The 27,881-nt window shown below is 43.9% G+C and overlaps 1 protein-coding gene and 1 pseudogene across 1 annotated transcript; one reads left to right on the top strand and one right to left on the bottom strand.

Annotated features, from left to right (window-relative positions):
* The first annotated feature begins 1,156 nt into the window (after window positions 1-1,156).
* GSG1L2 (GSG1 like 2) lies at window positions 1,157-19,414 on the top strand. Its single transcript, XM_016187671.2, has 5 exons — window positions 1,157-1,469; window positions 12,013-12,060; window positions 14,486-14,638; window positions 15,899-16,010; window positions 19,156-19,414. Exons 1-5 carry the CDS (start codon window positions 1,157-1,159, stop codon window positions 19,412-19,414), a joined length of 885 nt encoding a protein of 294 aa, XP_016043157.2.
* LOC103113936 (transmembrane protein 126A-like) lies at window positions 7,744-8,377 on the bottom strand (annotated as a pseudogene).
* Window positions 19,415-27,881: the final 8,467 nt, after the last annotated feature.

Raw genomic sequence — 27,881 nt, 5'->3', positions numbered from 1 at the left:
GAATCCCCAAAGTTTCTCACCACTAGCTGTGGCTCATCCCGTCCAAGCACCTCCCCCCACCACACACACACACACACACACACACACACACACACACCCCAAAGGGAGAGGGATTGTTTCCAGAATTCATTCAACTCGACTGAACTTCCTGGGACTTCTTCAGTCCAGGCTTCAAGGAGAAAAGCAAGGTTGCCTATAGGTGCCAACCCCGAGGGCTTGTGTTTAATGCACAAGGTTTAGGGTGGCACAGACATGGGTTTGAGTTGCTGAGGAACATACATCTTACAGAGAGAGACTCAATCAAGTTAGCTCTGAGGCAAGTGTCTTAGCAAGGGGTCACATTTATTTTACTGTCATCATCATTATTATACATGCTAATTCAGTGCCCTCCCAGAGGCTACATTTTTTTTAATGTAGTGGCAGAAATGGAAACTAGAGCCTCACACATGTGCCTTACCACTGAGCCACCTGCATGGTGAGTGGTAGCCATTTTGGGTTTTTTTAGAGCAAGTGTGAAAGAGATAGAGGTAGCAAAGCACTGCTCCATCATCCACGGAGTTCTGTTGTTGTTGTTTTTTTTAGTGGATTTGCTTTTTTATTATTATTATCTTTATTTATTGGATAGAGACAGCCAGAAATTGAAAGGACAGGGGGAGGCAGAGAGGGAGAGAGGGAGAGAGGCAAACAGAGAGACGCCTTGCAGCCCTGCTTCACCACTCATGAAGCTTTCCCCCTGCGAGTAGGGAACCCCAAGTCCTTGTGCACTATAACATGTGTGCTCAACCAGGTGTGCCACACCTGGCCCCCCTAGAGTTGTCATTCTTGCTCTGGCATAAAGGTACCAGAGATCTGACCCAGGACCTCACACATGCAAGGTAAGGGCTTTATTGCTGAGCCGCTTCTCCTGTGCCAAGAAAGTAACTTTTGGCAAGGGCACATCCCAGCTCTGTGCTTTGTTTTGAGTCCTTCTCAGGCCATGGAGCTCACATGGGCACCTCAAGCAGGCAGACACTCAGATTGCCCAGGAGCTGTGAGAGGAGATTATCAGGAAGCCAGATGGCAGGACTGAGAAGCAGAGGAGAGGAGATTTTAAGGGGGGAGTGGTGGGGAGAAGAGGCACCACGGCTCATGCTGCCACTGCATACCTCATCCAGCCATGGACAGGGCCAGGCGGCAGCAGATGCTAACGCTCCTGCCCATCTGCCTGGCCTTGGCCTTCTCCCTCACTGCCGTAGGCAGCAGCCACTGGTGTGAGGGGACCCGACGGGTGGCAAAGCCGCTGTGCCAGGACCGACCGGGAATGCTACACTGCATTCACTTCAGCGAGGGTAGCGGTGGCACTGACCAGAGGGACAGCCAGGCGGTCCAGTACATCTGGGAGACAGGGGACGACATGTTCATGCAGCGCAGGTTCCACTCGGGGCTCTGGCAGACCTGTGAGGAGGCCCTCGACAGCAGCGAAGGTGAGTGTGGCCTACAAGCTGGGGGGAGGGGGGAGGGAGGGTGGCCAGAGGCAGAGCTCTGGAGCCATGCTGAATCCAGATTTGAATCCAGCTCAGCCACTGTCTGAACTATGACTCTCTGAGGAAGTCCTTTCAACTCTCTGAGTCTGTTTTCTCATCTATGAGGTGGGGAACAATCAAGAGTTTTAGAGGCTGAATTATAGAGGAGGGGGTTGAAAGGTAGCTCAGCTGGTAGAGTACAGGCCTTGCTTTGTGAGGGGACCTGGGTTTGAACCTCAGACAGTGCAGCAGTGGTGTGGTATCTCTCCTCTCACTGAGTCTTTCTCTCTCCCTTCCTGAAATGGAAATGAAAAAGCTGGTATACAAATAGTGGAATCACACCTGCCTAACCCTGGTGTTGAAAGGAGAAAAAAAAAAAGGAGTGAGCTGAGGCAGATAGCATTATGGTTATGCAGAGACTCTCATGCTTGAAGGCTTGAGGTTCAATCCTCCCTGCACCACCATAAGCCAGAGCCGAGCAGTGTTCTGGTAAAAAAATTAAAATTAAAATTAAAAATAAATTTAATTATAAAGTTCATATCAAGCACTTGCAGGAGTGCGTGACACAGCATGCTTATTAAACAGTGGGTTTTACTTTTTTGGCAGTGTTTACTCATCCCCTAGAGAATTGAAGTGGCCACATTCAGCTCAAAGTGTCATCCCTGCACTTTTCTGGTCCTGGTGATGAAATTAATTAATTAATTAATTAATTAATAGCAAACACTTACAAGGAAACAATAAAAGGTATGCACCAGGGGTTGCAAAAGAAAAAAAAAAAATAGCTGCAAAGCGCAAGGACCAGTGTCAGGATCTTGGTTCAAGGCCCTGGCTTCCTACCTACAGGGGAGTCATCCAACAACGATGACAAGAATAATAACTACAACAATAAAACAACAAGGATAACAAAAGGGAATAAATAAATTTTTTTTTAAAAAAAAGCTTCCTGAAGGTGGTAACAAATGGAAATGAAACAGATAAAGTTAGAAATGCCAATGACTGGAGCCAGGTGGTGATGCACTTGGTTAAGGGCATGAAGTACTGTGTGCAAGGACCTGGGTTCAAGACCCTGGTCCCCACCTACAGCTTCATGAGTGGTAAAGCAGACCTGTAGGTGTTTTCCTGTCTCTCTTCCTATTTCTCCTTCCCTTCTCTCTCAATTTCTTTCTGTTTCTATCCAATAATTAATTTATGGTCAGGTGGATTTATGAACTCAGTGTTCTCAGATCCTCTGACTTTTTTTTTTCATATCTCTTCATTTCTCTCTCTTTCTCTTTTTTTTTTTTTCCAGAGCACTGCTCAGCTCTGGCTTATGGTGATGCATGGGACTGAACCTCAGACCCTGGAGCTTCAGACAAGACAGTCTCTTTGCATAACCATTTTGCTATGTCCTTTGCCCAGATCTGATTTTCTTTTCTATTTTTATTTTGTTTTATTTTATTTTTGCCTCCAGGGTTATCACTGGGGCTCATGCTGGTGCTATGAATCCACTGCTCCTGGAGACCTTTTTTTTTCCATTTTTGTTGCCCCTCTTGTCATTATTGCTGTTGTTGTTGTTGATAGGACAGAGAGAAACTGAAAGACAAGGGGAAGACAGAGAGGGAGAGAGAAAGACAGACACCTGCAGACCTGCTTCACCACCTGTGAGGCGACTCCCCTGCAGGTGGGAAGGCAGGGAGCTCAAACCAGGATCTTTACGCCCATCCTTGGGCTTCATGCCATGTGCACTTAACCCGTTGCCCCACTTACACACCCCCTTCCCCATTTGATTTTTCAAAGGAATTAAGGTATTTCTGTGTGAGGTTTCCCAATGTTAAGGTATTCTGGAAAGATTGCACAGACCCAATAAAAGTGTGTTTCCAGCAGATGATGGCCCCTGGGATGTCATGTCTCATTTGCTGTTTAGTTCAGTTTATCACAAATACTAGAGACTTGGGCTTAAGAAAGGAAAAAGACTCGAGCCCCCAGCTCCCCACCTGCAGGGGAGTCGCTTCACAAGCATTGAAGCAGGTCTGCAGGTGTCTATGTTTCTCTCCCCCTCTCTGTCTTCCCCTCCTCTCTCCATTTCTCTCTGTCCTATCCAACAACGACGACATCAACAACAATAATAATAACTGCAACAACAACTTAAAAAAAGCAACAAGGGCAACAAAAGGGAAAATAAATAAATATAAAAATGTTTTTAAAAACCCATTTATTTATTAAAAAATAAATAAATAAAGGAAAAGACTTCACAGGGTGTGAAGGAACAAAGGGAGCTAAGGAGGTCTGGCAGTGAGGGCCCAGCCTGAACAAGCTTGCTGTTCCCTCAACAAACACAGGAGAGGCCCCTCGTGTCCAGCCACCCCAATCTGCAGCCCCAGGAGCCTTCAATGGAAATTTTATTTCCTGAACCACCTCTACTTCTATTCCTGAAAAGGTGCTTCTCCTGCGGGGCTTTTTCTGGAGGGCCAACTTTTCTTGTTAAGTCAGGACATTCTACATACAAACCCCGCAGCCACTACTGCATTCTTTTTCTTTTCGTTCTCCCCTTTCTACCCGCCCACTCATCCCATCCCATCCCTCCTCCTTTTTTTTTTTTTTTTTTACCCAGAACACTCTGGCCATGGGTGGTCCTGGGGATCTAACCTGGAATCATTGGCATATCAGTGCTATGCGCTACCACTGTGATGTCTCCCCAGCCCTGCTTTTCCTCCCAAATACTTACTGTGTCTGGACAGAAAGACAGTACCATTAAAGCAGGGAAGCAATTACAGAAGCCAGGCCTTCCACCTTCTGCATCCCACAATAACCCTGGGTCCATACTCCCAGAGGGATAAAGAATAGGGAAGCTATCAGGACAGGGGATGGGATATTGAGTTCTGGTGGTGGGAATTATGTGGAGTTGTCCCGCTCTTATCCTATGGTTTTTGTTAGTGTTTCCTTTTTATAAATAAAAATTAAAAAAAAAAGATCAGAAAAATAACAGACACACACATATATAGTGATTCAAAATGGTCTACAGGAGTATAAGCTTCTAGGGGTGGTGTTAGTCCCATACCACACCCCCACCAAAGTTCTGTGTCTCACCCACCCCACCCCCAATATCAACCATCAGAGTCCTCACAAAGTCTTAGAGCCAGTTTGGCCACTTTTTTTTTTTTTGGCAAGTTTATGTATTTCAATTCTCATATATTTCAATTCTCTTTCCCTTTACTGAAGGCTATGGGACTCTGAGGCCTTTTTTAATTATAAGTAGATTGTTTATCTTTTTTTTTTAAAAGATTCATAGTTTTATTAATTTTTATTTTTTATTTATAAAAAGGGAACACTGACAAAACCATAGGATCAGAGGGGTACAACTCCACACAATTCCCACCACTAGAACTCTGTATCCCATCCCCTCCCCTGATAGCTTTCCTATTCTTTATCCCTCTGGGAGTATGGACCCAAGGTCATTGTGGGGTCCATCATTCACTTATGACTAAGAGATAAAACAGGGTGGGGGACAGTTAGCACAGTGGTTATGCCAAACAACTCCCAAGCCCCGAGAGTCTGAAGTCCTGGGCCTAATCCCCGCTTCACCCCCAGCTGGAGCTGAGCTGAGCTGCACTCCGTGGCCCTGTGTTTCTGAATAAGTCCTGATTCCTGAGGGAATTATCCACCCTTTTTTTTCTAATTTATCACAACAACAATCTGAAAAGGCTCCTACTGTATAGCCCAACCTCCTGAGCACCGAAGTGTAGATTTTTCTCCTGAGTCACCTGGCCAGCTCTCTGCTCCCTGCCCCCCACCCCCCCATGTCAGTGTTGGGCTTCCTTACTGCTGTTCCAGCCCCTCAGGGGCAACAGCCATGGAGATCCACAGCTGTAAATTGGTGGGGCTTAAGTTCTCCCTTCAGCAGTCTTTTTATTGATAAAACTCACACCAAAGATGGCGCTTCAACTGGCAGACTATCGCACTGGTACCAGTTGCTCCCGAGTAGGTATGGACTTTTAGCTTCAGAAAATCTCTCAAGTCCCTCTGTCCATGAGCCACAGGTATTTGCACTCCCCCTGGGGCTTGATGGGTTCCTGGAGTGACCCTGGTTCTTACCTTGTTGGTTCTCAGGTGATCCTCTTTGGGGTTCCTAGTTGAGTCAGGAGAGCAAACCACAGCTGCCCTTACTCTTTAACCATGCCTCCAAAAGTGCTATATTTCTATTCTCAGTCACTCATTATAGGAGCAAGGTGATCTGGCAGTTGTCAGAAATGCAACACCGTTGATTGTATACTTTGCATTAAATATTTGAAATTAAAATTATGGTTCAAGGCAGCACTCACACAGCAAATCAACAGACTATGTTGATTTTCAATTCTATGCTGTTCCAATAAAGAAAAAAAATTTAAAGGATGGGGGAGCTTAGGAATCCCACAAAGAGTGAGTGGAGGTAGAACAGGCAGGCAGCAGATGTCAGCATGAATCATCTCAGATGCCAGTTTACTGAGCTTCCCACCTTAGCCCCCCCCCCCCCCCCGACTGGCAAAGCACCACTAAGCTTTGTCACACCCGCCTCTCTGGCTTTAAGGGATTTGTAAAGACTTTCTCTTTTAATCTCTCAGGCTTTATTCAAAAAGAATACCATTTCTGAAGATTCATCTGAAACAAGGGGTAACTCTGGTCTGACTCACAGGGCCCAGACGAAGCTCACCCTTCTATGCAGCTGTGAATTCTCTTTTATAGTCTCCTTGGCCAGCCTCTGCTCTGTATCTGGCCTCCTCTTTCTTTATTCCTGCTAGAAAAGGCAGACCTTGGGTCAGTGAAATAGTTCGCCTGGATAGTGTGCTGCTTTGCCATGTGCACAAGATCAAGCCCTGCCCTCATCTCACTGAAGGAAGCTTTGGTGCTGTGGTCTCTTTCACTCTTTATCTTAAAAAAAAAAAAAAAAAAAAGAATGGAAAGGAAAGGAAAGACATCCCTTTTCAGAAAAAAGGTAGAGATGTTTAGTCATCTACATATTAGGTGGAAAAACAGCAAGCAGTGATACAGAACACAACACGTACAGAATAAGGGGGTGGGGGGGGGACTCGGTTTCAATTAGACTATCAACCTGCCTGAGCCTGGCCTGCAAATCTAAAATTGATGGGCACTATGGGGCCAAGTGGCGGTGCACCCAGTTGAGCGCACATGTTACTGTGCAGAAAGGCCCAGGTTCAGGCCCCCAGCCTCCGCATGCAGAGAAGAAGTTTCATGAGTGGTGAAGCAGTGCTATAATTCTCTCTCTCTCCTTCTCTCTCTCTCTCTCTTTCCCCCTCTTCTATCAATCTCTGTTCTACCAAACAAGAGGGGAGAGCAGAGGGGAGAGGAGGGGAGGAGAGGGGAGGGGAGGGGAAGTGAAGGGAGAGGAGGGGAGGGGAGGAGAGGGGAAGTGAGGGGAGAGGAGGGGAGTGAAGGGGAGAGGAGAGGAGAGGAGAGGAGAGGAGAGGAGAGAAGAAGAAGGGGAGGGGAGGGGAGAGGAGAGGAGAGGAGAGGAGAGGAGAGAAGAAGAAGGGGAGGGGAGGGGAGGGGAGGGGAGGGGAGGAGAGGAGAGGAGAGGAGAGGAGAGGAGAGGAGAGGAGAGGAGAGGAGAGGAGAGGAGAGGAGAGGAGAAGAAGGGGAGGGGAGGGGAGGGGAGGGGAGGGGAGAGGAGAGGAGAGGAGAGGAGAGGAGAGGAGAGGAGAGGAGAGGAGAGGAGAGGAGAGGAGAGGAGAGGAGAGGAGAGGAGAGGAGAGGAGAGGAGAGGAGAGGAGAAGAAGAGAAGAGAAGAAGGAGATGGGGAGATGGTCATCAGGAACAGTGGATTCACCTTAAAAGAACCGAACCTCCTATATAACCCTACTAGCAAAAATAAATAAATAAATAAATGCAATTCACAAGATACTTTCACTGTGCAGGACTGTCATTATACGCATTTTGCAGGTAAAGAAGGTGAGACTAGAGAGGGAAAGATGCTTCCCAGAGGGAGTTGGGCAGTAATGCAGCGGGTTAATCGAAGGTGGCGCAAAGCGCAAGGACCTTCTTAAGGATTCTGGTTCGAGCCCCCAGCTCCCCACCTGCAGGGGAATCTCTTCACAAGCAGTGAAGCAGGGCTGCAGGTGTCTATCTTTCTCTCCCCCTCTGTCTTCCCCTCCTCTCTCCATTTCTCTCTGTTCTATCCAACAATGACGGCATCAATAACTACAACAATAAAAAACAACAAGGGCAACAAAAGAGAATAAATAAATAAATGTGTTTTTTTTTTTACAATTTTTATTTTGTCTATACATTTGATTAACAATCATTGAGGTTCAGGTAACTGAAGATGTTTTATAAATAGTTCATATTGTCTGGACCCAAGATACGCTGTAAACATAGTCTGGAGCAAAATGGGAAATACCATTTTTCTAAAGATGGGCTTAGAAGTTCAAATCCAGTAATTTAAAATGTTTCCTTTCTCTGGCAGCAGGGCTGAGTTATACCTGGCTGCTAGAACACCATTCACAGTTAAAGCCAAGAAAATAGGGTAGAGACCACCGAAAACAAGACCAACCAGTCCTCCTTGCATGACGGTGCAGGTTTCACAATTCAATTCACCTGTACTCAAAGGGAAACTCATCAAAGCTTTGTAAGATACATTTGCTGTCAAAAATGGGATGACTGTCCTTGGTAAGCCAGAAGCTACAGGAGCCCGTGTCACATTTAGAACACGTCGAAAAAGACTGTTTGCTATTAGGCCACAGAGACTTGCAGTAATTCCAACATATGTTGACCCACGTTCAAGTAGATTCCTTTCTGATTCTGGAAGTTGGCTGATTTTTCTGGTTGTAATGTTGAAAATTAAGCTTTCTGGACAGTATCATCTGGTTCACGATTTTCCATTTTCACCCTTTTGCTGTCCCGGAAGTCAGAACCCATGGCAGGGTTCACAGCAACCTGTCCTCTTCTCCCATGGGCGCAGCCATTTTGGATAGCATGTGATTTGCCAATAAATGTTTTTTAAAAAAAAAAAAAAAAAAAAAAAAAGATGCTTCCCAGAATTACTGACTGTAGAAAAAACAGGCCTTGGGATGTAAATGCCACCTTCTCTCTGGAACGTCCATTATCTGGTCTTACCACCAGCCTCACTCAAGCATTTGCTGTCTGATGAAATGGTGTAAAAAAAAAAAAAAAAAAAAAGTGTAGTTTCAGCCCCAGGGAGCCTTTCAGAGAGCAGGAGGTGGCTGTCACAATTTCCACAGTGTTGTAGGATCTCCCTGATTAAAAAAAAAAAAAAAAAATGGGAGCACTCAGGTCATTTTTGCTTCTGTCATCAGGATACCATCACTGCTGTCAAAATCAGAAATTCAGCAATGGTGACATGACCAACTGAATCAGTTGGGAGTTGACTACATATAAATAGATATGAGCCCTAGGTCGGATCGATGGGATTTACAGTCTACAGTGTTTATATACTTTTCTCATATTTGAGAGTTATTCTCTGCCTTGATCCAGCTCTTTAGTCCTAGTCTCAACTCTGACACCACCTTCCCAGACAATACTTTTAGCCCACCTGCATATTAGCTATCAGACTCAGGCAAAATTAGTAAAGTCATGGGCCCCTTGGAATATACCTAAAATAGACTTGCTAACTTCTTCCCACATAAAGACCCTTAATTCCATCTGCTCTGTTCTTATCTTTAGGTTCCTGATTATTATACAATTTGTCCTGCTTTATATCTTACCATTTTTCAGCCACCAAGTTGCAGACGCTATCATAATGCCATCCTGACTTCCCTGGGCAGACGACCTCACCAATGTGTCCTTGAACCTCACCTCCCCATAGCCCTACCCAACTAGGGAAAGACAGAAACAGGCTAGCATATGGATCCACACGTCAATGTCTTTGTTCAGCAGAGAAGCAATTACAGAAGCCAGATCTTCCACTTTCTGCACCCCATAAAAAGGCCTGGTCCATACTCCCAGAGGGATAAAGATTAGGGAAACTTCCAATGGAAGGGATGGAATGCGGAACTCTGGTGGTGGGAATTATATGGAATCGTACTCCTCTTATTCTACCTACAATCTTGTTAATCATTATTAAATCACTAATAAAAGAAAGAAAAGCAACAGAGACCACCATAGCTGATGGTTAATAGACAGGTCCCTGATGCCTTTGTCCTCTGCCATGGACTGTGTGAATAACCTTCTGCAGGTGTGTTATGGACACTTACAACACAGATGAATTCCAGCTGCACATTCAAGCAGGGAAGTGTCCCAGCAGGGCAGCCCAACCAGACGGTTGTATCATGAACACAGCCTTTGTGTCACTTCTTCCCTCATCCTAGCAGAAGGACAATGTGTGAAGGAATGAGGCCCAAAGGTATTTAGACTTTTATGCAGAAAGCCTATCTTAAGGTTTATGGCTTATAAGCATGTACCACTGAGAGGAATGCATCTGTTCCTGAATCCACACTTTTCAAGATGACACTGCCTTGGTAAGGAAGTGAAAAGGCAGGTTCTGTGATGGGGTCAGACTAACAGAGTGAAGACATAAAGAAAAAGAATTTCGACTTGATGCTAGACAAATTCGTGGGCAAAGTTGAAGGGCCAAGTTACCTGGATGCTTCAGAGATGTTCCCCAAACTTACTGCTGAATGTCAGAAGCTTCCAGAATAGATAGTTGACATGATTTCTACCCCTGGAGAATTTATAATCTAGAAGTAAATAATGATTCATATTGTCCATATGTAAACAAGGGGGACCTGAGGTAACTCCTTTCATTCTCCTAAGATCTAAGTGTAAGTTAACAGTGAAACTCTCCTGCCTACTACTTCACTTATTTATACTTTATTTATTTTACTTTAACCAGAGAAAGAAGAGGGGCCCAAGCATCACTTTGGCATGTGCAGGGCTAGGAATTGAACTTGGGACCTCACATAATGCTGTGCAGTGTTTTATTACTGAGCTAGCTCCCTGACCACATTATTACTTCATTTAACCTTGGAAGCAAGGCTAATATGAACTCTTGAGATTAATTTAGGGACAAGAAATCCATTCCTTTGAAGAGGCACCGCTGTGTGCCCACATGCTCTATTTGAGCTCTTACTGGTGCATCCCCTGCACCTCCCTGTCTTCTGCTGAATTATCTTGAATCAATGGTGAGGCAAATAGCACTGGACTAGGGCTCTGCAGGTCTGAGACTCAGTGCTGAGACTGCTTCTCACCATGTGGTCTCGTACTAGTCATTCCCCTCAGAGATCTTGGAATCACTCCTCTAAATTTTGCAGGCAGTTTTCCAGCTTCCTCCTACTCCACAGTCTGTGATTCTACTTGGGGATTCAGTGTCACAAGAGAGAGACAAAGAGTCAGGTACCTATCTGAAAGAGGACCCCAGCGGGTGACTTGCTATAGTCTCAGTTCATCCATTTGTCATTTACACCAAACCAGAATCCATACTCCATGTGTTTTTTGGTTTTGTTTTTCTTTTTTTTTTCTTTTTTCTTTTTTTTTTGTCAATAGGGTTAGCGTCGGGGCTCCACGCCTGTACTATGAATCCACAGCTCCTGGCTGACATCTCTCTCTCTCCCTCTCCCCCCCCCCCCCACACATTTTATTGGGTAGGACAGAGAGAAATAGAAAGGGTAGGGGGAGGTAGAGAGGGAATGAGAAAAACAGATACCTGCAGACCCACTTTGCCCCTTGTAAAGCATCCCCCCGTAGGTGGAGAGCATGGGCTCGAACCTGGATCCCTGCACAGGTCCTTGCACTTTGTACTATGTGCGGTTAGCCAAATGTGTCATAGCGTGACCCCTTACTCCACATATTTACACATGGACTTAGCTGTTTCAAGGGAATCACAAATCTAAGGTGGCAGGTCAAGATTCTGGACCACTTGCACACTTACGGCCTAGTAACAGATGTATGTCAGTCTTTCCCAATTCATTCAAAAAATATCAATACAAACCTTGCTACTTTCCCTCTAACCAGAAACAAATTATTTGAGGCAAGTGGTAGCTGTTCAGAAAATTCAGAACTGCAGTTTCAAAGCTCCCGGTGTCAGCCCAGGTGGACTAAGTTAACACCTAATAACAGATAAGCCCCAAGTGCCAGTGGTTTGAATCAACAAATTCATGGCTAGTTCATTCTATTCACACTTTTCAGGTTGGTAAAAAAATGTCTCCTCACTGTAGTCATTCAGGGACCCAGGCTAATGGAGACTCCATCTGGATCTGGGAGTTTATAAGCATAGAAGCGAGGGACTGAGAACCAGGAGGATGCCACATGAAACATTAATATGTCTATCCAGAGGTGACCCACCTTATTTCCATTCTTTATTAGAAAAATAAATAATAATAACATTCAGGTCAAGCCTGAATTCAACAGAGTGGGATGGTATCATACAACCTTGGGAGCGCAGGGTGTAAGGACTTATATAATTGTCAAACGCCCCAGTTGTTCCGAATTAGGAGAGAAATGCTTCAGAGGGTTAGAAGTAGTTTTCCCCTTACCCTCCATGTCAACATTAGCCACTGATGGATATATGTTCTTTATTTTCTAGGGGAAACATGCAGAAGTTTCTGGAGTGTAGTTCCAGCTAAAGAACAAGGTATGTTACCGTTCGTTACCTTATTCAGAAGCCCACCAGTGCTTCTCAGAACTTGGACAAGTTTGGCTTCTGTTTTTGTTTTTTGTGGGGGTAGGGAGAGAGATGTGTCCAGTAGTCAACCATGCTAGGGAAATTCTTACACAACCAAATTTGCCCAGGGGTGAGAAAGCCCTCAAGGGTGGTGTTTTCTGCTTTCTGTGGTATAACTATTCCCACCATGGTGAATTGTAAACTGTCAATGAGAAGTGAAGGCAGAGTCGGGAAGAGAAGCACCACCACCACCTAGGGCATTTTTTATTGCCTTAGGGTAAGTTTTTTTTTTAATTGTAACCAGGAATATCACTTGGGCTTGGTGCCAGCACAATGAATCACTTCTCCTGATGGACCTTTTTTTATAGACACAGAGAGAAATTGAGAGAGAAGAATAATAGAAGAGAGAGAGAGGGAGAGACCTACAGCATCTCTTCACTGCTAATGCACGGCCTACTGCGTATGCCACTGCCTGATCCCATTTATAAGCATTATTTTTAACATTTTATTTATTTATCTGGGTAGAGACAAAGAGAAATCAAGAAGGGTCTTGGGAGATAAAAAGGAAGAGAGACAGAGAGACACCTGCTGACCTGCTTCACCACTTGTGAAGCTGGGGGCTGGGGACTAGAACCCAAGGTCTTGTGTCATTGAACCGTGTGTACTCAACCAGGTGCACCTGGGATGCACTGGATCCACCTTCTCGTGGTGCATCCCGTGAGTACCCATTCATTGGGGAAACTGACGATCCTTCCTAGCCGACTGAATCCACATGGATCCCAGTCACTTTCAAAGCCAGCAACAAGCAGCTCCTGACAGCTTTCAACCTGACGCTGTCGACTGGCTACGGAAGAAGGGCAAACGCTAGAAGAAGAAGAACCACCACCACCTGGCCTGGCCCATAAGCATTTTTTTTTCCTTCCTTTCTCATTTTCCCTCCATACTTAACACAGTTCCTTGAAACCATAAGTGGATTTTATCCACAGGGCAAAGAATTGATTCATACAGAAATAAGTGAGATTTTGGTATTTCTAACCAGAGCTCTTAAATTTTCAGACACCTTTGTCCCCATGTTTGAGTTCATATATGAGAGAGAGAGAGAAAGAGAGAGAGAGAGAGAGAGAGAGAGAGAGAGAAAGTGGTGGCACACCCAACATCATCATCATGCATCTCCCTCTCTAACTCTCTGACTCTCACCCACTATCAAAAAGAGAGAAAAAAAATGACCACCAGAAAACAGAGATGGAATATACAGTTTAGTCCCAGTGATAACACTGGTGGCATTAAAAAAAATGACAGAAAATATTGCATAGCAATAGGCAAAAAACAAAAAAATTTTCATGTTTGAGCTCCCAGGTTCAACTCCTACCACCTCCATAAGTAGGTGTGGAGTAGTACTTAAGTAAAAGCAAACAAACAAAAAGGACAAAGATAATGTCTTCTGGAAGAAAAAAGAAGCTAGTCTGTTACCTCTTGTTATTTTTTTTTGTTCTATTTAAATTTTTATATATTTATTTATTTATTTTTCCCTTTTGTTGTCCTTGTTTTTTATTGTTGTTATAGTTATTATTGTTGTTGTTGTTGATATCATTGTTGGATAGGACAGAGAGAAATGGAGAGAGGAGGGGAAGGCAGAGACGGGGAGAGAAAGATAGACACCTGCAGACCTGCTTCACCACTTGTGAAGCGACTCCCCTGCAGGTGGGGAGCTGGGGGCTCAAACTGAGATTCTTACACCAGTCCTTGTGCTTTGCGCCATGTGTGCATAACCCACTGCGCTACCGCCCGACTCCCGTCTATTACCTTTGGAACTAGAGAGCCCAGCACCTCTGTGTCTTCCTGATAGTTTTGCTTGGGATTTGTTTCTCCCTCTCAGCTAAAGGTAACCTTTACACACTCCTCTTTCAAGCCACAAGAGACCTTATATTGATAATGTTTTGAAATTCTGCTGAGATAACTGTAATCCTTACTCCCCACATTTATGTATGTATGTATGTGTATGTGTGTATGTATTTTTTGCCTCCAGGGTTATCACTGGGGTTCAGTGCCTGCACTACAAATCCACTGCTCCTGGAGGCTATTCCATTTTGTTGCCCTTGTTGTTGTTGGAGAGAAATCAAGAAAGGAGGGGAAGACAGAGAGAGGGAGAGAAAGATATACACCTGCAGACATGTTTCACGGCTTGTGAAGCGATCCTCCCTGCAGGTGGGGAGCCAGGGGCTCGAACTGGGATCCTTACGTCAGTCCTTGCACTTCTCGCCATGTGTGCTTAACCCAGTGCTTAACCTGGTCCCCCATTTGTGTTTTTTAAACATTAACTAAACCAAAAGATGGAATATCTTAGTGCTTCCAAATGCTAACTGCCCGGCCTCACCGTCATCTCTGTATTTTGCAGGTGTTCTGTGGCTGTCCATCGGAGCTGAGGTCCTGAGTATCATTCTGATGTTAGTCAGTGCCATCCTCCTGGGTTCCAGAGTGAGCTCCCCCAGCTCTGGGCTGCCCGGGATCAAGATGGACATCTCTATAGCCATCCTCATGGTGCTAGCAGGTATTTTCCAACAGTATCTTGAAGACAGGCACACTTCCCCAGCCTGCTCCAGAGGTATGGCAAAGCCTGAGGCTGTGAACCTACCATGCAAGTATAGGCTGTCTCTTCCTTGTGAATAGCAATTTAGCAGGACAGCTGGTCCACTGGCTAAGTCACTCAATTAAATTTCCACTGGGGAGGGGGGGAAGCAATGAGGCTTTGGATGAAAGAAAGCAGATGGGCCATTGTCCAGGAGGTGGTGCAGTGGGTAAAGTGCTGGACTCTCAAGCACGAACTCCCAAGTTCAGTCCCCAGCAGTATATGTGTCAGAGTGATGTCCCTCTCTCTCTCTCTCTCTCTCTCTCTCTCTCTCGTTCCTCCTCCTATCCCTCTCGTGAATAAATAAATTAAAATCAAAATTTTAAAAAAGAAAGCAGATGAGCCTTTGAGTGAAAAGGAAGGGGATAGAAATTTATCAGCTTGTCTTTATCACAACCCTGGGAAAGAGTACACTAACCCTGAGATCAGAAATGAAAAATGGCCTCATTTATGACAGTGGTTAGGCATGGGTCTATAGAAAACTCTGCTCTGGTTTCGATCTCTGCTACTTAAGGGCTGTGGGACCCTGTGCAGCTACTTAACTTCTCTGAGTCAGCTACATTGAAAAGCTCTGGGTGTGACCTGGGAGCTTGTGTAAAGGCCATAGTGCCAGACTTGCAAGCATGTGGTCTTGAATTTGATTCCAGACACAGAATGTGTCAAATTTTATGTAAACAGTCCCCATTTTCAAGGGTTAGCAAACAATGCATATTACCAACACAAGACAGAACACTGTACAGTGCAGCTTCTGGTCAAATGTTGTTCAAGTGTGCCTCATCTGTGTGAGGAGGAGGAGAAGGAGGAGAAGGAGAAGCCTTTGAGCATAGGGATTCAGGGCATGATAAAATAGAAAGAGTTTGGAGGGGGGGGAGTACAGATCCTAGAAAAGAATGGCAGAGGACCTAATGGGGGTTGCATTGTTGTGTGGAAAACTGAGAAATGATATGCATATATAAACTATTGTATTTACTGTCAACTGTAAAACATTAATCCCCCAATAAAGAAAAAATAAAATAAATAGAAATAGGTTACCAGGAGAGGAATGACTTGCCAAGTGGAACACGCCATGCTTGTGCAGAAGTATGATGATGACAAATCAGTGTATATATTAAACGTAAAGCTCTTATGCAAGGAAGCGAAGTTACATACTTAAATATGCTTCACAGAACTCTTCTTATGCAGGGCTTCTAAGCATGGTGGCCCACATGATGTACACAACCATTTTCCAAATCACTGTGAACCTTGGACCAGAAGACTGGAGACCTCAGAAATGGGACCATGGTTGGTCGTACTGGTGAGTTGTTGTCATGGATGCTCAAGTCCTGTTTGACCAACAGGAATGCACATAAATGTTACAGGACTATCAGCTTTGATCGTAGCTCTATTTCTTGCTATGTGTGGCTTTTTTTTAGAATTTATTTATTAGTAGTAATTTAATAGTTTTTAACAAGATTATGAAATTTCAGGGTAGAGACTGGGTGGTGGTGCACCTGGTTGAGTGCACATGTTACAATGCTTAAGGACCTGGGTTTGAACCCCCAGTCCCCACATGTAGAGGGAAAGCTTTACAAGTGGTGAAGCAGGGCTGCTGGTGTCTCTCTGTCTCTTTCCCTCTCTGTCTCCCCCTTCCTCTCAACTTCTGGCTGTCTCTATCCAATAAATAAAGATAATAAATTTCTTTTAATTCAGGGTTATAATTTTCTTTTTTAGGATTTTCTTTTTTATTTTTTTAATTACCTTTATTTATTTATGGAATAGAGATAGCCAGAAATGGAGAGGGAAATGGAATGATATAGAGGGAGAGAGACAGAGAGACACCTGCAACACCGCTTCCCCACTCGCAAAGCTTTCCCCCTGCAGGTACTAGGGACTCGAACCCAGGCCCTTGCACATAGTAACATGTGTGCTTAACCACGTACACCACCACAGAACCCCAGGTTACAGTTTTCTACATCACACTCACCACCAAAATTGTCTATTCCCATCCCACCCCGAATGATAACCATCATACTTCTCACAAAACCTTAGAATTTGGCTAATTTTCTTTTTTTGTAAGTTCCTGTATTCCAGTTCTCTAGATGCCACATATGAGCAAAACCATCCGGCAGTTGTCTTTCACTTCCTTCACTGAGCATTGTCAATTCGAGCTTCATCCATTTTTTATCCCAAAGGATGTTATGTGATGTGATGTGTGTTTTTTTTTTCTTTTTATAACCTTTCTCAACTCAGTTTCTTTATCTGTGAAGTCACGATCCTGTCTCAGATATCTTACAGGTTTTTGTTGGTTGTTTTTTTTTCTGTTTTTGTTTTCTCATTTTATTGGAGGGTTAATGGTTTACAGTACTGCTATTGGCACATGGGGACCGTTACTCATCTCCCTGTGGCAGGTGTCTGCAGAACATCCTCCAACTTAGGTCTCATTCTATCATCATGCACCAAGACCCGAGGCTCTCTTCACCCCTTCCCATTCCCCTCCTTCCCCAGAGTTTTTTGTTCTGGAGCAGTGCACCCTGGTTTCTGCTTTGATGACTATAATCACATTTCATAAGACAACAGTATAATTGTCTGCAGATGAGAGCTAGTGAAAGTTGCCTTAAGGGGGCCAGGTGGTGGTGCACCTGGTAACGTGTGCACTCTACCAGGTGCACCACCACCCGGCCCCAATGGTGGCCCACTTGGTTAAGCACAGACATTATAGTGAGCAAGGACCTAGGTTCAAGCCTCTGGTTGCCACCTACAGGGAGAGAGCTTCACAAGTGGTGAAGCAGGGTTGTAGGTGTCTCTCTGTCTCTTTCCTTCTCTATCTCCCCTTCCCTCTCAAATTCTTTGTCTCTATCCAATAATAAAAATTAATATATATGAGGGGAGTTAGGTGGTAGTGCAGTGGGTTAAGCACACGGCACAAAGCACAAGGACCAGCGTAAGGATCTCGGTTGGATCCCCCGGCTCCCCACCTGCAGGGGAATCGATTCACAAGTGGTGAAGCAGATCTGCAGGTGTCTGTCTTTCTCTACCCGCCCATCCCACCTCTGTCTTCTCCTTCTCTCTCGATTTCCTTCTGTCCTATCCAACAACAACGACATCAATAATGGCAACAATAATAACTACAACAATAAAACAATATGGGCAACAAAAGGGAATAAATAAATAAATATTTTTTTGTTAAGTGCCGGGCTAGCTTGAGGGTGTTTCTTCCCAGGCATGTGCTCTCTGGGTTGGAGAGAACTCGACCGGAGCCAACCAGGACTGCTGCTTACTCAGCGACATGGGAGAGGAACCAGGAACTCATGGCGGAGCGGGAATGCAATCTTACAGGTTTTTTTCTAGAAAACAAGCTATGTTTCTTTTTTTTAATATTTATTTATTCCCTTTTGTTGCCCTTGTTTTTTTATTGCTGTAGTTATTGTTGTTGTTATTGATGTCATCGTTGTGATAGGACAGAGAGAAATGGAGAGAGGAAGGGAGGACAGAGATGGGGAGAGAAAGATAGACACCTGCAGACCTGCTTCACCGCCTGTGAAGTGACTCCCCTGCAGGTGGGAAGCCAGGGGCTCAAACCGGGATCCTTACACCAGTCCTTGCGCTTTGCACCACTGCGCTTTACCCACTGCACTACCACCCAGCTCCCTACAAGTTATGTTTCTAAAGTGCTTGCCACAGAATAATGTCCTCAAGACATTGAGACATTGTTATTACATTCTTAAATAACAATTCGAGGGAAATATCTTGATCTATTAATTTCTAATACCTTCATTGAGAAGGCCTTCCCCTTGACTCTAATGGAAACACTACGTCATACTGAAGATTTCTACTCTAACAGACTCAGGAGTGTCGTGCAAAGAACATCTTCTTGATGTGGACCCTGTATAATAACTTCTTGTGCTACTTTCCTTTTGTAAAATAAATAACGTGGTCAGGGTTCACTCCCTCAACCTACAAATCCAGGGTTTGGTGGACATGGCCGTGTTACTGTTATCTCTAAGCTGCATGATGTATAAGTTTAGACTCTGTAATCTTCATCTTCTCAGCTGGTCTGAAGAGGTGTGTGTGTGTGTGTGTGTGTGTGTGTGTGTGTGTGTGTGTGTGTGTGTGTGTGTATATTACCAATACTCTGTGCACACTCTTTGTTCCACCTGCCTTTCATTTACTGCTTTTTGAAGGGACGCCAGTGATTCTGAGGTAATGTCACATATTTATTTGAGCATATCATTGCTCTTGAATTCAGGTGAGTAGTAGCTGGGACAGTGACTCTGGCCATTTTCAAGCCAGAGTCCACACACATTAAAAAACCAGAAGTCCACACACCTTAGTTTGCTCTCTATGGTTTGTCATCTACAAAGTAGGCCAACTTAGGTAGAAACATGGGATAGGTTTTCACAACACTGACCTCTCCAGTAGGAGGCCCTCTGTGTCCTTTCTTAACTATTTTTTGTTAACAGCCTTGCCTGGGGTTCTTTCGCCCTCTGCATGATGGTGTCAGTCGTGACCATGAGCAGATACACAGCAGCCCACCTGGAAGCCACAGAAAAGCAGAGGACCCAGAAAATCAGTCAGCATTCTCAACATCACTTCCCAGAACCCAAGGCTCCAGAAAGAATTTGGGAAATGAGAGTTGTCCCCATCTCTGCTGGACATGCCCCTATGAGTGTGTCTAACCACCTGCCACCAGGTGCCCCAGGCAGGGTGTCCATGTGCTAACCAGTGCTCATGACAGGATCAGCAAAGCAGACAAGCCAAGAAGCTTTTTTTGCCCACAGTCTCTCAACGGAAGTCTGGACATCTCAGGGGTGGGCTTCAGAAAGCTGCACTCACAGCGAACATTTCACCCTCCAGCTCACACTGGAATATGCAGCATCCCTGTTTCTGTTCAAATGTCTGCGTCTTTAAGTGAGGTAACTCTTACAAAAGACATTAACTGCTGACACTCTCATATCGTCAACATCTCAAGCTTTTCTAACAATGAGAGTAATAAGAGCAATTTTAAAAAGGAGCATTGGAGCACTGAGAGTAAGAGAAGCTGGCCTGTGAGAGAGCTCACTAGCTAGCATGTTGCTTTGCCATGTGCATGACCCAGGTTCAAACCCAACACCTACTGCACTGAAGAAGGAAGTTCCCAGGCTGTGGTTTCTTCCATTCTCTCTCTCTCTCTCTCTCTCTCTCTCTCTCTCTCTCTCTCTCTCTCTCTCTCTTTCCCTCTCTCTCTTTCTTTTTTCCTACAGGGTTATTGCTGAGGCTCGGTACCTGCACTATAAATCCACTGCACCTGGAGGCTATTTTTTCCCTTTTGTTGTTCTTGTTGTTGTTTTTTCCCTTTTTGTTGTTCTTGATACTGCACCACCTGGCTCCCATGACATTGTACCCAAGTTATCATCCTTTTATTTGTCAAAGGGTACTCCTCAGAAGGAGGAGTATCTTGTGGAAGAGTCATATTTTGAAGCTCACCTCTATGAAAATTTAGCCCAGTCATGTTAATTGTCCACCTTATGGAAGGCCTTCTTGACCTCTCTATAGGTGGATGTCTAATGTCCCATAAGTTCTTTACCACTGTTAAACAACTGGCATGATTCTGAATGGAAAAACATACAGGAGCTTTGTGAGTCAAACCAGAAAAGGAAAAGCTCTGGGCAATGTCCAAACTAAATCCCTTCAATGAAGGTCGTCCTAGCCACTCCGTAGGTTTGGCATACACCTGTATGGAAGGCTTGTGCCAAGTCATAGGGTGATATATGGGCGGATCAGGAAGGTAAGTCCAAAATGCCTCTGCTGTATGAGAAGTCTGCACTTGACAGCAAACTATGGCTACCATGGCCAAAAAGAGAGTAGCTGGAGTTTTTATCTGACCAGTCATTTCCACCACTTGCTTCACGTCATTGGTTGACCATTTTAACTGCCCCCAGGTGGGTGGTTTTTTTCCCTTCGTAGCTCTCAGCTTGCCCTGGATCTTCATCCTTTTCATTGGTGGGATGAGCCCCTCTGGGTCCTCTTCCAGACTCGACCCATCCGCCTGCATTTTGGACCAATCTCTCGGGCAGCCACCGGGGTCCATTACCTGTTTGAGAAAACACATACACATGCCCTCTTCCCCAAATTAATACTGGATCAGGTCCATTCCATTGCCCAGTTAACGGGTCTTTCCAAAACAGTTACAAAAGACCACTGACTTGTAGCTCCCCAGAACCTATCGGCTGCTGAGTGGCCATGTGCATCCAAATTTTAAAAAAATTATAACAAACAAAGCATGATGCAAGAGATTTATAGGACTATAGGGGTAACCCCCCCTTTTTATTTTATTAATTTGATTTTTGAGTGTAAGATGAGCTCTTTCTACTATGCCTTGTCCTTGGGGATTATAAGGAATGTCAGTTTTGTATTCAATGTTAAATTGTAGACAGAAAGTTTGGAATTACTTCCCTGTATATCCTGAGATCCATTGTCTATTTTAATGACTTTTGAGATGCCTAGGATGCTAAAACAGTATAGACAGTGTGCAGTGCAATCTTTAGAAGCTTCCCCACTTCTGGGTGAGACAAGAATAAATCCAGAAAATGTGTCTACCACTGTATGAATGTACTTCAGTTTTCCAAAGGATGGTATATGTGTCACATCCATTTGCCATATTTGATTAGGTAATAATCCCCTGGCCTTCACCCCATAATGTGGAACTGGCAAATACATGGGACATGTATGACATTCCTTCACTGTTTGTCTAGCAGCTTCTCTAGGAATATGAAACTGTCAACGAAGACTGTAAGAATTTTGATGGTGAATAACATGAGACGCAGCAGCTTCTTGGATGGTAAAAATAGCTGTCCTAGTAGCTAAATCAGTAATAGAGTTACATTCTGCAAGGGGCCCAGGGAGGCCACTGTGGGCTCGTAGGTGTCTGACAAACACTGGATGTGTTCTTTGCCTTATAAGCTGTTGCAGCTGAACAAACAGCAGGAAAACTTGAGAAGTAGAGTGATAGGTGAGAGAAACAGTTTCCAAGGAAGTCAGAGCATAAGTAACATACTATCACTACACAAGTTAAAGCTTACAGTTGGTAATAATTGAAAAACTTTAATTACTGCTGCCAGTTATACCTGCTGGACAGAGGTGAAACCTGTAGCAAAGGTATAGGTTTCATTCTGTATAGTGTAAGCTGCCTGTCCATTAGAGGACCCATCAGTAAAAACTACTAAAGCTGCCGGAACCGGCTGAGATTTTATTATCTTTGGAAAAAGACTCTAAATAAGTACTGAATGGATTTTTACTGCTCACTCTCTCTCCTGCTTGTAGGGCAGCCCCCAGATATTTCTGTGGGGCCCTGAGCTGTCGCCCCCCCCCCACCCTGGCCATTTCCCCGCCAACGGAACAAGAGGGTTGCCCTCATTATCTCTCTTGGATTTACACTCATTGACCCAGTGATATCCCCTGTGGCATCTTGGGCATAAGGACGGGGTACATGGTGCGTTACTGCCATCCGTCTTCCCTTTTCTTTGATAACAATCCCGCACACGATGGCCTAATTTCCCGCACCCAAAACAAGCAGAGGAATTTTTTTCTTTATTCCCACCTCTACTTTTCTGACTATATACAATGTCTTTCATGGATGTCCTCTTTAAGGCAGCAGCCATTGCTACCCCTTGCTTATAAGCAGGGCCTATGTCAGTACATAGGCAAATGTAATATGGAAGACCCCCCTCTCTTCTAGAAGGTCTAATAGCTGTCTGGCAGGCAGAGTTTGCATTTTCATAAGCCAGCTGTTTAACCAAAACCATTCTTGATTCTATGTCACCAATTAGCCTCCCTGCAGCCTGCACCAGCCTGTCCAGAAAATCAGCATATGGCTCATCAGGTCCCTGTCTGATTTTTGATAAATCTTCAGTCTTCCTTGAATTTTGAGGCAGCCTTTGCCATGCCCTAGGGGCGGCAGTATTAATCTGCACATAAGTCCCTCGAGCATATTGAAGCTGCGTGTCTGTGCCTGCATAATTCCCCTCTCCAGCTAACATTTCATAAGTTACCGGCAAATTTTGACCCCAATTAAAAGCTGCAGTATCAGCACAAAACTCACAAAAGTCAGATTTCCAAATCAAGTAATCTCCAACACTAAGACAGGCCTTAGCCAAGGCTTTCCAATCATTTGGGGGAAGGGCATCAGAAAATACTGCATCTAATAAAACCAAGGTGAAAGGAGCGGTGGGGCCATACCGAGCAGTAGCAGTTTAATTTCTATTAAAGTTTTGAAAGGAATTGGAGCATGAGTACAACTCACGTTCCCTTGGGCATCAGTTTGTCCAAGTACTGGAAAAGTCTATTTAAAGCCCTGAATGTCCTCACCCCTGTCCACAGCACCTTGCAGGGCAGCTAGTAATGGTGATTCAGCTGAAGTTTTTAATGGGATTTCTGAGAGGGAGACTGCCAGTACAGCGAGAGCACTTGGCTCAGAGGTCAGTCCCACATTAATTTGTTGTATGGAAGGGGTGCGAGAGACACCCTGGGGCAGGAGAGCAGTAGGCTAGCAGTCCCTGACACACTGGCCCTGACACATTTGCATAAGCTTTTCTCATGCAACCCTGCCCTTTCTGTTCTTTAGTTTCAGTTTCTTCTCCTCTTGCTTGAGCCAAAAACATCTCCCCTCCTCCGTGGTAAGATACAGCCTCATCCTCTAATTCCTCCTCCTCGTCTGGGGATAATTTATCTTGAGGATGATAGGGAGGGGGCCATTGAGGCTCTGACTGGGATGGAACAAAGGGCTATAGCCCCTTACCTCCCAACAGTTCCTTTTCTCCTTCAGAAGTAGAATTTGTGGGCAGTTTACTTCCACCTTTTCCCATCTGTTCTTTTTTGCTTTTGGATCTAAACAATCTTTAATAAGCCTCCAAATAGCAAAAGCTTCTACAGGGACCTTTTTAGGACCATGAACATTATAATACTACTGCAACTCCTCTCCTAATTATAGCCAATTTTTATAACTAATAGTCCCACCTTTCGGAAACCAAGGACAAACTTCCTCTACAAATTGCAAGAACTTAATGATTTGCAGCTCTCCTACTTTAGATCTTCTACTTTTAATCATGCTTTTTAAACCTGTGCAAAAAGCACTCTACTAGATTGCTGTCCCATCATTTATTACTCCCAACTATACCTTAACCCCCCGTGCCTTTTTCTTATTCACTGGTGATCTTATTCGGGGTCCTTCACGTTATCCCTTGTGCTAGGTCCCTGTTCAGGCGCCACTTTGTCGGTGCCAGCCAACAAGTCGAACCAAAACCTGGAGAGGGCGTGAGGATGAAAAAAAGACAGACATACAAAGGATGGGATCAGGAGGGCCAACAGTACAATAACGAAGAACACAGATTTATTTTCTCACAGTCTTTTATAGACCTTACAGCATGCAACTTGCAACTTTGTAAATTTCTCTAGACATAAGCAAGGTACAGTGGGCGTGAAAGTCCATGCAGATAACGAACTATATTTTCCCAGGGAGTCTGCAAAGTCTTTATCATTTTCTCAGTTCCCTTTAATCAACCTAAGGGAAAGGTCAGGGGCTCGCAGAAAGCCCGTTGCTCACAGGCCCAGGGGCTTTGCCTATCAAGGATCTGCTGCTCCCAGCAAGCATCCCTGTCCAGCAGAGGAACAATTACAGAAGTCAGACCTCGAATCTTATGCACCACAACAAGGATTTTGGTTCATAATCCTGGAGGGGTAAATATTAGGGGAAAGATGACCAGAGGGCTCTGAAACCCAGTTCCATCAGGACACAGAAAGAAGAGGGGGAGAAGGGGGGGCAGTGGAAGAAAACTTGGAAGTAGTAGGTGTGACTTAGAAAGGAAAAGGAGGGAGCTGGGCGGTAGCACAGCGGGTTAAGCGCAGGTGGCACAAAGCGCAAGGACTGGCATAAGGAACCCAGTTCGAGCCCCTGGCTCCCCACCTGCAGGGGGTTCACTTCACAAGTGCCATGAAGCAGGTCTGCAAGTGTCTATCTTTCTCTCCCCCTCTCTGTCTTCCCCTCCTCTCTCCATTTCTCTCCGTCCTATCCAACAACAACGACATCAATAACTACAAAAATAAAACAAGGGCAACAAAAGGGAATAAATAAATAAATAAATACTAACCTTCAAAAAAAAAAAAAAGGAAGGAAGAGGAAGCAGGATCATAGAAAAATGGCCAAATATATAAAAAATATAGATAGATAGTTATAGAAATAGTAGTCAACCCATATCTGTGATCTTGGGATAACTAATGTATTATCCAGTGGAGCGAATGGGGACACAGAATTCTGGTGGTAGAAAAGGTGTGGAATTATACCTCTATTATCTCATAATTTTGTAAATTAACATTAAATCACTAATGAAAAGTTTTTTTTTTAAAAATGTGCTATTCACATAAGTTTTGCTGACAAGAGTCCAGGGGCTGGGAAAATAAAATATTGGTCACATAACAGACTTCATGCTTGAGGTTACTAGGTTCAGTTCCTGGTAACACCATAAGCCAGAGCTGAGTAGCTATCTGAATAGAAAAAAAGAAAAAGAAAAAAAAAAAAAAGCATGGGGGCCGAGCAGTAGCACAGTGGGTTAAGTGCAAAGACTGGCATAAGGATCCTGGTTTGAGCCCCCAGCTCCCCACCTGCAGGGGGGGGGGGGCGCTTCAAAAGCAGTGAAGCAGGTCTGCAAGTGTCTGTCTTTCTCTCCCCATCTCTGTCTTCCCCTCCTCTCTCCATTCGCTCTGTCTTATCCAACAATGATGACATCAATAACAACAACAATAATAACCACAACAACAATAAAACAATAAGGGCAACAAAAGGGAAAAAAAAAAGGCCTCCAGGAGCAGAGAATTCATGGTGCAGGCACTGAGGTCCAGCAATAACCCTGGAAGCAAAAAAAAAAAAACAAAGAAAAAGAAAAAAGCTGAGAAGCTTTTTCTAATCAACACACAAACTGAGAACATGATTGAAAACAGGCTTTCTTTTTTATCTTAATTAAAGAAATTATTTTTAAATAAATTTTGTAATATTTGGAAAAATATGTATTCTTTGACATTTCCTAGTTTCAACTTGTAGTAAATCAGTTTGGAAGAATAATCAAATTAGGGTTTCTGTTTTTGTTTTGTTTTTTTTTTTAGAACAATATAATGAAAAGACATCTTATCAAGGTGGGGTGTAGATAGCATAATGGTTATGCAAAGAGACTCTCATGCCTGAGGCTCCAAAATTCCAGGTTCAATCCCTCCATACCACCATAAACCTGAGCAGAGCAGTGCTCTAGTAAGAAAAAAGAAAAAAGACTGCCAGCCATGACATCACCTCCCCAGACAATAATTAGGATCCACCTGCATATCAGATTTCAGACTCAGACAAAAAAAAAACAAAACAAAAACAAAACACTAGTATAGCCACAGACCTTTTGGAAGATAACTAAAATATGCCTACTAGCTGTCTACAAAACAGAGACACCCCACCCCCAACTCTTCATCTGCACTATTCCAGCCTTTAGGTCCATGATTGGTCAACAATTTATTTGGCTTGGTATGTTAACTCTCTTTTCAGTCACTGGGTTCCAGATGCTAGCATGATGCCGACCAGACAGACAACCCCACCAATGTGTCCTGGGTTCCGCTTCCCCAGAGCCCTTCCCCACTAGGGAAAGAGAAAGACAAGCTGGGAGTATGGATTGACCTGTCAACACCCATGTTCAGTGGGGAAGAAACTACAGAAGCCAGACCTTCAACCTTCTGCATCCCACAATGACCTTGGGTCCATACTCCCAGAGGGTTAAAGAATAGGAAAGCTATCAGGGGAGGGGATAGGATACAGAATTCTGGTGGTAAGAACTGTGTGGAGTTGTACCCCTCTTATCTTATGGTTTAGTCAATGTTTCCTTTTTATAAGTAAAAAAAATTTTTTTTAAAAAAAGGAAAACATAGGAAAAAATGTCATTCAGATGAATACTATTTAATGTCTAGGTATACCCAACATAAAGATGTTTGGCAACATATGTACAAAAAAAAAAATCTTATCACAGCTAAGTGAAACAAATGTTTGAACAGTTGTATTTAGACTGCCAGGCACTTTTGCTTCTAAAAATAAACATGCAAGTCTTGTTTGAGTCAGCGGTTTCCCCATGTTTTCCACTATGTCTATTCAGCTACAACGTGTAATTTACAAGATGTAATTGATCTCATACTTTTCCCTAACATGTTATTGAGGCCCAGATTATTAGACAATAATATCAAGGAAAATTCTACCAAATTCTGATAACTCTTAGTATGTTGTCAGACTCTAATAACCCTTAGTATGTTCTAGCTCAGATTCACTTCATTTTGTTTACTTTTTTTTTCTTTTTTGGCAGATTGGAACCATATAGGGTTCCACTACACACAGGCTGACTTTTCAGTCCTTCTTATTATATGTAAGAGAGAAGAGAGGCACCAGGAGCTTTCCCCAGTGCTGTGGTATTTCCACATGGTACAAGGATTCAAACCCAGGCCATTTCTATCTGCCTTTGCTATCAGACAGCCCTGGATGAAATTCAGCTCCTCGGTATATTGAAGTCATCTCTTTATAGAGCTGTTCCCTTCTTCCTGATTCTAAATTATTTCTCTACAGCAAAATTGCTCTCTGTTTTCCACATAGTTAGAACAATGGCTGGCAAATAGGCAGCACATATACCTATACAAGCCTGTCACTTAACTATGGGTATTCTTTCTGAGAACTGTGTCATTAGACAAGAGTCATAGTGTGTAATTACAAACCTGTGGCGTGTAGCTGACTACACACCTAGCCTATATATGTGGACTATATTTGTAGAGCCTACAGGGACCACAAAAATATAAGTAGCTGATCAAAATGGTTTCAGGCAATGGGTGGGGTGTGTGTGTGTGTGTGTGTGTGTGTGTGTGTGTGTGTGTGTGTGCATTCTGCCAAATGAACACTTTCTAAAAACATATGCACACATTTTAAATTTTATTTTTATTAATGATTTTAAAAATAACAAGGGTAGAATTGCACACCACTCCCACCACCAGAGTTCTGTGTCCCCATTCCCTCCTTGAGAAACTGCAGTGGTTCTCCCAAGGTCACAGATATGGGATGACTATTATTTTTCTATCTATCTATCTATCATCTATCTATCTATCTATCTATCTATATTTTTCCCTATAATCCTGCCTTCTCTTTCAT

The sequence above is a fragment of the Erinaceus europaeus genome, chromosome 12 (assembly GCF_950295315.1).
Source record: "Erinaceus europaeus chromosome 12, mEriEur2.1, whole genome shotgun sequence".
In the NCBI taxonomy this organism is placed as follows: domain Eukaryota; kingdom Metazoa; phylum Chordata; class Mammalia; order Eulipotyphla; family Erinaceidae; genus Erinaceus; species Erinaceus europaeus.
The sequence above is the reverse complement of the archived record's forward strand: the minus strand, read 5'-3'. Positions and strand labels throughout refer to the sequence as shown.

Bases quoted from the DNA above. Each gene is read 5' to 3' on its own strand.
- GSG1L2 (XM_016187671.2), top strand. From the start codon at position 1,157: ATGGACAGGGCCAGGCGGCAGCAGATGCTAACGCTCCTGCCCATCTGC. The intron at 1,470-12,012 runs GTGGCCTACAAG...TTTATTTTCTAG, and splicing joins CGACAGCAGCGAAGGTGAGT to GGGAAACATGCAGAAGTTTC. The intron at 14,639-15,898 runs GTATTTTCCAAC...CTTCTTATGCAG, and splicing joins CATCCTCATGGTGCTAGCAG to GGCTTCTAAGCATGGTGGCC.